Source organism: Mustela nivalis (genome assembly GCF_964662115.1).
Source record: "Mustela nivalis genome assembly, chromosome: 20".
NCBI lineage: Eukaryota > Metazoa > Chordata > Mammalia > Carnivora > Mustelidae > Mustela > Mustela nivalis.
The window spans coordinates 14,909,815-14,922,617 of NC_139039.1; the positions used below are offsets into that span (position 1 = coordinate 14,909,815).

The 12,803-nt window shown below is 41.6% G+C and overlaps 1 protein-coding gene across 1 annotated transcript in view; it reads left to right on the forward strand.

Moving 5' to 3' along the window:
- Positions 1-4,616: 4,616 nt before the first annotated feature.
- Positions 4,617-12,803, forward strand: part of PPP2CB (protein phosphatase 2 catalytic subunit beta) — a 37,041-nt gene continuing 28,854 nt past the window's right edge. The window contains exon 1 of the mRNA XM_082715112.1: positions 4,617-5,104. Coding sequence (XP_082571238.1) covers positions 5,003-5,104 — 102 coding nt within the window. The 5' untranslated portion in view covers positions 4,617-5,002. The remainder of the gene's footprint in view (positions 5,105-12,803) is intronic.

Here is a 12,803-nt window from a genome sequence, read left to right on the forward strand (position 1 = left end):
CCAGCACCCTTAACCCATCCAATCTTGACATTTATTCCCTATGTTTTCTGTCAGCATCCACGCTAATAAATGTACTAGCATATTTCTTAATTACTCACTAGATTTTTGCATCTAGTTTCCTTGAAGGCTCATGTGAGAAAACATGCATAAGTGAACTTTGCATAAGTGAGCAGATTGTTCTTTGCCTACTCAACAGTCATCCCTAGTTAGAAATGTATTTCTTTGCTGTTAACCAAACCCCGATTTTGTTCAGATACTGCGTGGAGAGCCCTTGAAACAGCAGAAGATACATCCCTGCTCCAGACCTAGGGAATTATTCATAATTATGCCAGTCATAGTAACCTACTTTGGGAGAAAAATGAAACAAGGACAAATGCAAATTAAAAATACATCGAGGTACCATTTCTCACCTATCATACAGGCACAATTTAAAAGACTGACCATGTACCCTGTTGGAGAAACTGTGGGGAAACAGGCACTCTGCTACACTGTTTGTGGGAGTGTTAAGTTGCACAATGTCTACAGAGCGGAAGTTGTCAATATTTATGAAAACTACATATGCCTTTAATCTCTGACTCCTGGTATTAAGTCCTATGCCGGGCTCCCTTTCTCTCTCAAATAAATAAATCTTTAAAAATATAATAAAACACAGTATCTTAGAATCAATGGAAATTAGAGTTAGATGAAGAATCCAGATAACTCAAAAGTATTAGAATAAGCACCAAATGTTCCTAAGCTGTCAGGGGAAGGGCTCTCCTAAAGCTTATGATAAATAATACATAAAGGTATATGTAGGGGCACCTCGGTGTCTCAGTCTGTTAAGCGGAAGACTCTTGGTGTCAGCTCAGGTCCTGATCTCAGGGTCATGAGATAGAGCCTCCTGGCAGACTCCACATTCAAGGGAAGTCTGCTTCCCCTCTCTCTCTCTCCCTCTGCCCCTCCTCCATGTGCACACACACTCTCTTCCTGAAACAAATAACTAAACATTATTTTAAAAAGGTATAGGTAGGGGTGCCTGGGTGGCTCAGTGGGTTGAAGCCTCTGCCTTCGGCCTGGGTCATGATATCAGGGTCCTGGGATCGAGCCCCGCGTCAGGCTCTCTGCTCAGCTCCCTTCCTCTCTCTCTGCCTACTTGTGATGTCTCTCTGTCAAATAAATAAATAAATAAAATATTTTTTTCAAAAAAAGGTATAGGTATATTAGGGGGAATGAGATTATTGTTTAATTGTTACAGAGTTTCTGCTTGGGGTGGTGAAAAAGTTCTGAAGATGATAGTGGGGAGAGTTGCTTAACATTGTGAATGTACTTAGTGCTATGGAACTGTATGCTTAAAAATGGTTATAATGAGGCCACCTGGATGGCTCAGTCATTGGAGCATGTGACTCTGGGTCTCAGGGTTGTGAGGTCAAGGCCCATGTTGGGTGGAGAGATTACTTTACATTTTTTTTTAATTAAAATAAATAAAAGGGGCACCTGGGTGATGCAGTCAGTTTAATATCTGACTCTTGATTTCCACTCAGGTCATGATCTCAGGGTTGTGGGATTGACCCCAAGACTCTCTCCCCCTCCCCGATGTGCTCCCTCTCTCTCCTCTGTCTCTCTCTCTCTGTCTCTCTCTCTTTCTCAATTAAATAAATAAATATTTAACACAAAATAAAGTCTTAAAAATAAAACATTTCTTTCTTAAAAATAAAATTAAACATTTTTGTATCCAAGTAACACACTGTGCTAAATATTTGAAATGGGTATCTCAGGCAGCCTATAAATCAGTACTGAGGAAGTGAGAAACTCAAGAAATAATGAGCACTTGATTCACACACATGATATAAATGTCAAAAAATATGAAAAATTGCTCAACCTAATTGTAAAAAAAAAAAAAAATCAGTCTATTTTCCACCTATCCTTTAGTCAAAGCAAATAATGAATAGTATCTGAATGTATCAGTCAGGTTTGTGTGTAGATGTAACAAAACCAGCAAATGAAGCTCAAACAAAGAGGGGGTTTTCCTCTCATAATAAGCCTGGAGGTAGGCGGTCCAGAGCAGCTATTCTGGTTTTGCCTTGCCATAAGGAACCGAAGTTCTTTTTATCTTTCTTCTTAGCTATCCTTAACATGTGGTCTTGAGCCTCTTGCATTTTTCTAGTGGCTTCAAACAGCTGTTCCATCTCCTACAATGAGTTCTAGGCAAGAGGATTTTAAGTTTACTCCCTTTAACAACCTTTCTGGTTCAGCCCCTTAGCTACTTCTATTTACATCTCTTTTGCAGAATTACACCACCTGACCACTCTTATGTAATTTTTTAAGCAGGGCATTTTTGTTTTTTACTCCAAACAGAATTGTATAGTGAATATTAGCTAGATTACTAGCAATCTCTACTGAACCAGTGTTGCTTGGAATGAAAACTATGGTGTCAAAATCATAATGAAAAGAACTATGATCTTTTTATTAATAGTTTATTTGTAGTGATTTGTAGTTTTAAATTCAAATAAAGCATTTCCAATTTGACTTTCTTTCTCTCTCTCACTCTCTCTTCTTTCTTTCTCTCTTACTCTCCTTCTTTCTTTCTTAGCTCCATACCCAGTATGGAGCCCAACACAGGGCTGGAACTCACAGCCCTGGGATCAAGACTTAAGCTGAGATCAAGAGTCTGGTGCTTAACGAACTGAACCACCCAGGTTCCCCTGACGCTGTCATTTTAATTTCATCATTACTAATGGAGATTCTGACACAGAATTCTCTTTGTCAAATTCAATAGTACTAACTTCACCTTCCAATTATCAGAAAGTTTTTAAACTAGAAGTAAAGGTGTTTGTTTATTTTTTGAGAAGTATGGTGGTATAGAAGAATCTTTTTTAGAACAATACAATGTATAATTTTAAATGCAGCATATAACTTTCTGAATACATTACAAAATTTAAATGAGTCATATTTCATATAATTTAACGACACAAAGCCATTTACATCAAGAAAAATTATCAACATTTATATATTTTAAAAGAACCTAGTCAGTTGTATAAGAACAAAATCTAACATGTAATTTTAAGGCATGTAGGATCTGCTGTAGTCAGTGGTTTTAAAATTCTTTGACCAAAGGCACCTGGGTGGGTCAGATAGTCAAGCGTTTGCCTTTGGCTCAGGTCATGATCCCAGGGTCCTGGGATCCAGCCCCAAAACCTAGGATTGAGCCCCACAACTTGGGATCAAGCCCCGCATGCTGGGATCCAGCCCCCCACATCAGGCTCTCTGCTCAGCAGGCAGCCTGCTTCTCTCTCTCCCTCTACTGTTGCTCCTGTTTTGTCCTTCACTTGGTTTTACAAGTCACTTGATATCAAGATGTCTTCCAACCTCATTTCCCACCACATGACCTACTTCTCTTGATAAAGTAGCTTTGCAGACCATTCACACGTGTTCTCTACCAAAACAAACAAACAAACAAAAACAGCACCAAAAAAACCTCCTTGCAACTTTTCCTCTTTTTCATTCAACTTCAAGATTTTGCCTGGGAAGAAGTTTCAAAAGTCAGCTCAAATCCCACCTTCGAAAACTTTCTGCAACTATTGCCCAAAGGCATAAGGCATGCTGTCCTATTGGATAGGCACTTGCAAAATATTTCTTCATAACCTGAAAAGGTAGGCCTTACTGAGCCCTTTTAGTAGATGAGGAATCTGAGTCGGGGGAGATTTGGTGATTGCCCAAGGACACAGTTACAAAGTTGGCAAAGCCAGGATCAGGCGGCTTGCCTACTGCCTTCTCACTGCGTTGAGCTACAGTAGTGTGTGCCTTCTATAGAGTCAGTACGGCTGTTTAGCACCTGATCTACAAGGGACGCGGCAGTTTATTAGCAGTTGCTCAAGAGACATTTGAGCAAATCATTAGAATTCAGTAAGCTCTGCAGAAAATGCAGCAAAGAACACTGGAGCTGGAGGGGACACAGATTGTTATACAGAAATATCATGAAAGAGGGGGACCTGGGAGGGCTCAGTTGGCCAAGGGACTTGGGCTGGAGTCATGATCTCAGGGTTCTGGCATCCAGCCAGGTTCAGGCTTCCCACCGCCCCCCTCCCGAGGCAGGGTTGAGGGGAGATGGTCTGCTTCTTCCTCTGCCACTACCTCTACTCTCAAGTGCTCTCTCTCTCTCTCCAATAAATAAAACCTAAAAAAAAAAAAAAAAAAAAAGAAAGAAGGGGAGGCTTCGAGATGTTAGGGTCCACTGCTAGTTAGTGGCAGAGATAAGGCTAGAAAGAATTCATTTATACACCAAATAAATAATATTATTGAGGGTTTGCTACGGCAGAGCGCTAGACTCTGGGGAGACAATGTTGCCAGTTCCTCCCCAGAGCGCTGAAATAATACTGCAGGAGACTAAGGTGGGTCTAAGTTCCCAGAGAAAAGGCTGTGAAGGAACGACCAGAGATATTAGGCCGGACCCCAAGTAGGAAAGGAAGATAGAGAAGGGAGGCCGGGGACAGAGCCGTCCTCCGCGCCCTCCCCCGGGGCCGTTTATCCGCCGAGCCACACGGGGGCGCTGCACCCTTCCTCGCGTCCCGAGCCCTGGCGGCGCCTCCTGCTCGCCTGTTCCTGGCGGAAATGCCCGGGCGATGACGGAAACCCAGAGGGAGGGGAGAGAAAGAGCGAGAGAAGGGGCGAGAGAGCCGGGAGAGGCCGGCAGGCGGGAGGCGGCGGCGGCGGCGGCGAGTGGTTAGCGTCCGGCAGGTGCTGCGTCGAAGTCCCGCGCTGCACTCCCGCCAACCTCCCCGCGCCCTTCACCCACTCCCGGAGCGCGCAGCCGGGCGGGCGAGGGTCTCCTCGAGGCCGCGCGCCGGGAGCTGCCTGCTGGCCTTGGGCGGGGCGAGGGGCCCGCAGCCGCGCTCCCCCGCTCCCTCCTCTCCCGCTGGGAGCTGGCGGCCGCGGCGGCGGCGGGAGAGGGGAGCGGCGCCCGGGGCGGGGGTGGGAAGGGGCGGGGAGGGGGGAGGGAGGCGGCGGGCAAGGGGATCGGGCCGCCATGGACGACAAGGCGTTCACCAAGGAGCTGGACCAGTGGGTCGAGCAGCTGAACGAGTGTAAACAGCTTAACGAGAATCAAGTGCGGACGCTGTGCGAAAAGGTGAGAGAAAAGAGGAGAAATGCGGGAGCGCCAGGCCGGGTGGGGGCGGCCCCGGCGGCCCGGCCCCTCCCCTCCCCTCCCCTCCCCTCCCGGCCTGTCCGCGCTGTGTCCGGCGTAGCCGGTCCCGGGCCCCGCGGGGCTGTGTCTCCGTGCTGGGACGCCCACCTGGGCGGCGGGACGGGCCGTTCCAGGACCGGACTCGGGAGCTGGCCGCCCCGGGCCCCTCTGCCTCCCCTCCGGACGCACCCTGCGGCCCCCTCCGGAAGCTCACTTCACTGGCCCAAGGGACCGGTGTAGATGGGAGGGGAGACGTGGCGCCGGGAATCCACGCCCTAGATTTTATTGGGGTCACCGACGCTCTCCTGGGGCTTACTGACCCTGACATTTCCCACGAGGACTGGCGATCTCGGCGCTTTAGAATGCCGGCAAATTAATATAATGCAGTCTCTTGTTTGGAGATGCACCGAAAGTTAACCTGGTGTTAGTGTTAATGAACTTGTTAATAGATGTTTTCTCAGGTGGATCGGGCCCTTGAAAAGCCACTAACTTGGAATGTGTCAAGCGTTTGTTTTTAGAGAGGTGGGTGTAATGGCAGACTGGTTTTTAAATAGAGGTTGGCTTTGGTTTACACCGACGGTAACTAGTCTTCGCACTGACTCTTGGAAGCATATGCGGATCGTCGAAAACGAGACGGTGTGTCTTAAGTTTGATAACCGTGATTACTTGGAATGATACCTGGGGTACGTGGTTTTGGTGCAGGATGGCTCGCTTCAGAAACTTTTTTTCTATTTCTGTTATATGGGAAGTGTTTTGGGGTTTGGGGGGTTGTGGTGTTCTTTTCTACACGAAAGAGTAATACGGTACTGCTCACCGACGTTCTGGATTGGGTGATCTTGGACTGCTTTCTGAATTCTGTATCCATTGTTTTCTTAACCGCTCGAATGATTTCACTCTTCCTCTTTCAAGTCCAGAATTGTTCTCGTACAGTTTTTATTATCTGGACCAAATAATTTTCACACATTTTTTTTTTTTGTAGAGAGGTGCTGTATGAGAGAGTAACAAAGTGATTTATTCTTAAGGTTGGGTTTGCTTGTATTTTTAAGACTTTCTTGGTCGTTTGTGTTTGGAAGTCATAATGCCTCAGAAATGCATTGGAGGAGGAAATAATAGGGCACTTATAAGATTTTACAATTTAGGGATGAGGAATAATACCTAATATTAAGATAGGATAGTGTTTTTAACAAGTGTAATGTTACCTAAGATCTTTATATATTAAATAACACTTTGTTAACACGGGAAAATTTCTTAAATAGAACTGCCAAGCCAATAGTGGTTTTTTTTTTTTCTTTCTGAAACAAACGTTACTTGTAGCTTCAAGTTGATGGTTTTCTTGTTTGATAACCTGTAATTTCATGAGTCTTAAAATTTAAATTGCTTTCTCAAGGTCTAGTGTCAACATTAAGTTTTAAAGTACCTAGTTTTGAAATTAGTTGAACCTGTTAATCTTGCTATGAAAGTTAGATGTAGACTTGAAGTTTCGGACAAAGTTGGTGTTGAATCAGTTTTTCTCTTTGACTCTCTAATAATTTCAAGATACATTCCTAGAGAAGAACATTGTACTGCTACTCAGTCATACTTAAAACTTTTTTTGTTTTTATGAATTTTTTATTAATTTAATCTCTACACCTAACGTGGGGTTCAAACTCATAACCCTGTGATCAAGAATGAGATCTGATTGAGCCAGTCCGGTGCCCCTCCGTCACACTTAAATCTTGAGGAAGCTTTCTGTAGTTGTCAGGAGAGATTATTTGTACTTCAGCTCTTACATAAATTGGACTACCAATCACTAGGACCTTATAGGTCTGTATTTAAGCTTGTTGTGTTCCTCACTTTAAAAAAAATTTTTTTTGTACTTATCTACTAAAATGGAATTTTATTTTATTTTTATTTTTTTAAAGATTTATTTATTTGAGAGAGCACGGGATTGGGGTGGGGGAGACTCAGTGCAGAACCCCATGCAGGGCTCCATCCTACCACCCCGAGATCACGACCTAAGCCATACCAAGTCGGATATTTAATCAAGTGACCAACCAGGCGCTCCTAAACATGAATTTTTAAGTGAAAAATCCCCAGTCATTTATGTTGGCCTCCACCCCTTGTTGCCAGTGGAATGGAGAAGCGTAGTATTCCTTTCTCGCTACCCTTTTGAGCAGAGCTTAGTTTTACAACTGTCTTCTAGTTGCTGTGGCATTTCTTGGTGGCATATATAGTCTATCTTCCTACTTTAGCCTTTGGTTCCATTTTATATCCCTATCCCTAACATTATTTTTCCTGACAAGTGTAATGTTTACATATTTTAAACTCCGGTTGTCTGCTCTCTGAATTCAAACCCTGGCTTCACCCAGTCTCTTTGCACCTGATTTCTTTTTTGTAAGACAAGTGTAATTATTTGTCTATCTTAGCCTAGGATGCTTGTGAATTTTAAAATAATACCTGTGTAAAGTACCCCTAAGCAATAAGCTATTTTAGGAAAAGCCAAATAAAAATAGCCATTTTATTTTTTTTTTTTTAATTTTTTTCTTATTTTATTTTATTTTTATTTGACAGAGAGAGATCACAAGTAGATGGAGAGGCAGGCAGAGAGAGAGAGAGAGAGGGAAGCAGGTTCCCTGCCGAGCAGAGAGCCCGATGTGGGACTCAATCCCAGGACCCTGAGATCATGACCTGAGCTGAAGGCAGCGGCTTTAACCCACTGAGCCACCCAGGCGCCCCAATAGCCATTTTATTTTGTTTTGAATCTGTCATCTCATTTTCTTTTGGGGAAAGATGCAAAATAAATAGGTGTGTTGACATGACTTCTCTATGGAGAATGTACTTCAAAAGAGGTTTTATGTATAGAGGTTGTAGAACCCTGAAAAATACAGTTGCAGTATTTCGTGTGGTCCCTGTTACCTGGAGCACAAAGTACTAGGATTAGTAGAGATTTTGTGAAGTAACTTTAAACTCTTTGCCTTCTCTCCTTAATGCTTCCTCTCTCTTTCCAGAAAATGAGGACTGGCAGGCATATAGAAAGAATGTAAAAGAAAAATAAAATGTTAAACCTAGTTAAACAAATCCTCTTTTTGTTTAATTCTTTGTGACTGGATTGGTTGTTTTTTTGTTTTGTTTTTAATAACATGATTTTTTGGAGTCTCTTGAAAATATTACTCTATAGGAAGTTCTATTATATGGTGGTGATTTTTCCTCTCAAAATTAAATTCCTGTTCTAAATTGGGTTGCTTAAAAACTGAGGGAGTCAGCTGAAATTGAGACCAAAGTGGTACTGATAAAAGCCCTATTTTAAGGTAGTGGCAAAACTAAGATCCATTCTAATGCCAAATGGCGAAGAACTACAAAAAATATGGGTATGGATGGTCTGTCCTTTGAGGTTAATTTCTGTGCAGAAAAAAATTGTTAACATAAAATAGTAAGACACGTCTTCTGAGAGAACTAGCTCCTAAATTAAGGCAGTCCTGGGGCGCCTGCGTGGCTCAGTGGGTTAAAGCCTCTGCCTTCGGCTCAGGTCATGGTCCCAGGGTCCTGGGATCGAGCCCCTCAGCAGGGAGCCTGCTTTCTCCCTCCCTCCCTCTCTCTCTCTCTCTCTCTCTCTCTGCCTGCCTCTCTGCTTACTTGTGATCTCTGTCTGTCAAAAGAAAATAAAATAAAATCTTAAAAAAAAATTAAGGCAGTCCTGCTTTTGAAGCTAATTGCAAATTTGACTTATGTGTATGGAGAAACTGTTTCTGTGATTCATTTTGGAACAGCAGTGTGTACAGTAATTTTAAAAAGATAGTGTGCCTGGAGAGCCAGTCTGGCGCTGTTCAGGACATTGTGTGACTAGAACTATATTTAACTCTTGGTAGCATTGCAACAAGAGAAACTTTTTAGGTTCTTTTACCTGATAAACTTTATTTTTATTGAAGAACCTGGGTAATGATACTGTTAAGTAGATAGGAAATTTAGCCTGTTTGTGTACATGCAGATCTTTAGTCTGATGATTATAAAGTACCTACTTAGAAAAATTCTGAGCCTTTTGTAGGAATATGAATACATAAATAATATGTAAGACTAATGGATAGTTTTCTGGATTGTGGCTTCAGCCTTGAGATAGAAAGATCATTAGGATATTAGTTACCTCATTAATGTGAAATAGCTTGCTTAAATTCCTGATTGCCTGAAACCATCTTAATGAAGATTAGAGTCTAGTAAAAACGACTTTGTGTATAGGAAAAATCTCTTGGATTACTGTTTTCTTTGATAGGTTGTAGCTAAAAATTAGGGTCTTAATAGGCAGAAAGCCTAACTAGTACTAGAAAATGAACTAGATAGTTCATTTTAATTTCCCTTGAGCTTTGGCGGTCTATCTGACAGAGTCTAAAATGTCATGATTTAGAAAGTAGTTGCTTCCTTTCTTACTGTAACACAAATGACCTGATTACAATTCTGCTGACTGAAGCAATTGTTTTCCACGTGTATCTAAGCCAGCCTCTTAGCAGACAGGTAAAGAAACTGAAGCAAACTAGACTAGCATGAACTGTTAATGACAAGAGCAGACTTTTAAAATTAAATCAGTTCATTTCTCAACTTTATACATGATGTGTGAAACAGTATCTGTAGGAAGATAAAAAGAAGAGTCTACATTATATACTTTTTTTTTTCCCACGTGGAGTAGTTTTTTGGTAGCATTTGTCTTCTAATTTGAAGACCTGCGGAAATTTTTTCTTCACCATCTTTTCTTCAGAATATATACTGTGAGAGACGTATTGAATGAAATCCTTCTTTGGTAAAAGGAAACCAAATACCAGACTTTGAAGATAAAATTAGGGCCAAAACAATCACTGTGTTTTAGACTATATACCCTGTATCTGTTTACGGAACTTAGTCTAAGAAGTATGGCATTAAAGTCAGAGACCTCTAAAATCATAGTCAATGGATTATCTATTGTGTATGAGAATTTGAGTTTACTTTAGATTAAGTAGGAAATTTGAGTTATTTTGAACTGAGTTCCTTATAATAATTCTTCATGTAAATGTAAGTTAAATGTAAACCTGATCTTGGTTCTTTAACTTGCTTAAAGACATATTTTCTTTCGCAGTATTCCTTTACTAATGATTAAATCTTGTCTCTACTTTCTATAACATTACTTTTCAAATCTCAATTTCTTTAATAATCATATTAAGCTAGGAAATGGGGAAGTTCAAGCTTAGAATTGGTTTGCTGTCTCTTGTAGTCTGGGACAGTCACTGTGCTTTGCAAACTGCCATTTGATTGAAATAACTTTTGCACAAAAGAATTAAATGGTAATCTTGAGGTGCAAGCTGAGATAACTAACTTGTACTGTGATAGCACTATGATATAGTACAATGGAAGTATGTAATATTCCATTGAAGATCTGCTAAATAATGTTTTATATAAGGACAGTCATCTTATTTTGAGAATGGGATGGGAAGGTGAGACTGTCTTGACCAATTCAGTCTTTTTTTTTTTTTTTTAAATATTCTATTTCTTTATATTTAGAAATAAAGAGAGCATGGGGACAGGGGGCAGAGGGAGAAAGAGAATCTCAAACTTCTTGCTGGTTGTGGACCTCCATGTGGGGCTTGATCTCATCATCCTAAGATCATGGCAAGAGAAGAAACCAAGAGTTGGATGCTCAACTGAGCCACCCAGGCGCCCCTCACTCATGCAGTCTTCTGTGAAACTTTGTTTGAAGTGACTTTTTAGCATGCGATTTTTTTTTTAAAGATTTTATTTATTTGTTTGACGGACAGAGATCACAAGTAGGCAGAGAGGCCGGCAGAGAGAGAGGAGGAAGCAGGCTCCCTACGGAGCAGAGAGCCCGATGTGGGGCTCAATGCCAGGACTCTGGGATCATGACCCAAGCCGAAGGCAGAGGCTTTAACCCACTGAGCCACCCAGGCGCCCCAGCATGTGATTTTTTTTTTTTTAATGTGCCAAGATAGTGTGTAGGCTATCCTTTAATTTTGCTCTTTCCATTTCATAGAGAGGAAAGTAGTTACAAAGTTTCTTCAACCTTTGATAGATTTCCCATGTGATATTTATTCCTGAATAAGGAGAATTGGCTCAGTGTGGTCTTGCCTTTGCTTTGGTAGCAAGAGAGGCACTTGCTCTGTGGGAAATGAGGGGAAAAAAAGAAAAGAGTGACTGAATAAATGCTGTCATTGTGTTTTTGCACCATAAATTCAGCGAATTTTAGTTGTATTCCTGTGTGCCAGATGCTGTTCAAAGTGCCAGAAATTCAGCTGTGAACAGAAGAGGAGACAGATGATAAACAGACTTAATAGAGTGCCAGACAGTCATTCTTGGTAGGAAGAAAAAGCAGAGGATAGGGGAGAGTGATGGGCTTGAGCTTAGGAAGCTCTTTTAATAGAGTGGTCAGGGAAAGTGTTGCAAATTACTCATAAAGGTGGTTTGCTTTTGTGATCTGAAAGGGTATTGCAGGAATTAGAAGGCACAGTTCCCAGGACTGCTCTCAGTTGTGACACCAATTGCATGTTCAATGGGTTTCAAGTTCAGTAATTCACAGGAAGCCCACACAGAACTCACTGAAAGCTGTTATACTCGTGATTGTAGGGAAAGAATAACAAATTAAAATCAGCCAAGGGGAGAGACATGTAGGGCAGAGTTCAGGAGGGCCTGATACCTTCAATCTCTAGTTCCTTCAGAGGCAGAACAGACACTGGTCACCCAAAGCTCTCATCATAAATCACCTTGTTAGACTGTCCAGTGGTCAAAGCCCTCTGGCAAAGATACTCACATGAAGCAGGACTTTTTGGGGCCTGGCAGTCACCTCCCAGTAGGCAAGAGCAGATGCCAGACCACTCTGTGGGTAAGGTTCTTAACTGCACACATTTTTACTAGGTAACAAATTTTAGGTGACAAGACAGTTAATAAATAAGTGAAAAATAATGCCAAAATAAATGAAGAAAACATTGGGTAGATTTATCAGAATCATAGTGTGTAGGATATGAGAATATTTTCCTGCTAATTAAGTTGTGTATTCTTTGTTGTAATTTCATAACATTTTCTTGATTCTGTAAACTCTTTGAAAATGCAGAAAGTTAGCCATTTAATGTTTAAAATACTCTTTCCCTTTAAAAAAAATTCTACTGGATATTTTAGCATTTTTGTGTAGTCAAAATGTTCCAACTTTTCCTTAAGCTTTGTGTGTGCATAAACATCACTTGGAAAGGAAATAAAAAGTTCAGGTTCCTGGGGCGCCTGGGTGGCTCAGTGGGTTAAAGCCTCTGCCTTCAGCTCAGGTCATGATCTCAGGGTCCTGGGATCAAGCCCTGCATCGGGCTCTCTGCTCAGCGGGGAGCCTGCTTCCTGCCTCTCTCAGCCTGCCTGCCTCTCTGCCTACTTGTGAGCTCTGTCAAATAAATAAATAAAAATCTTTAAAAAAGAAAAAGAAAAGAAAAAGTTCAGGTTCCTTAATTCCACCCCAGAGACTGATTAAGGCTTTGTAGGTTCAGAAATCTACATTTTTAAAGATATCACAAGTCTTGTTATCTAGAAGTTCCAGACTGCATTTTGAGAAATGCTACTTTGAGGAATATTCTAAGATTCTGATTTACCTTTTTTCTTAAGTTTGGATCAGCTTCCAACATCAGATTTCTCCTTTGTGCTTTCAGTGTTA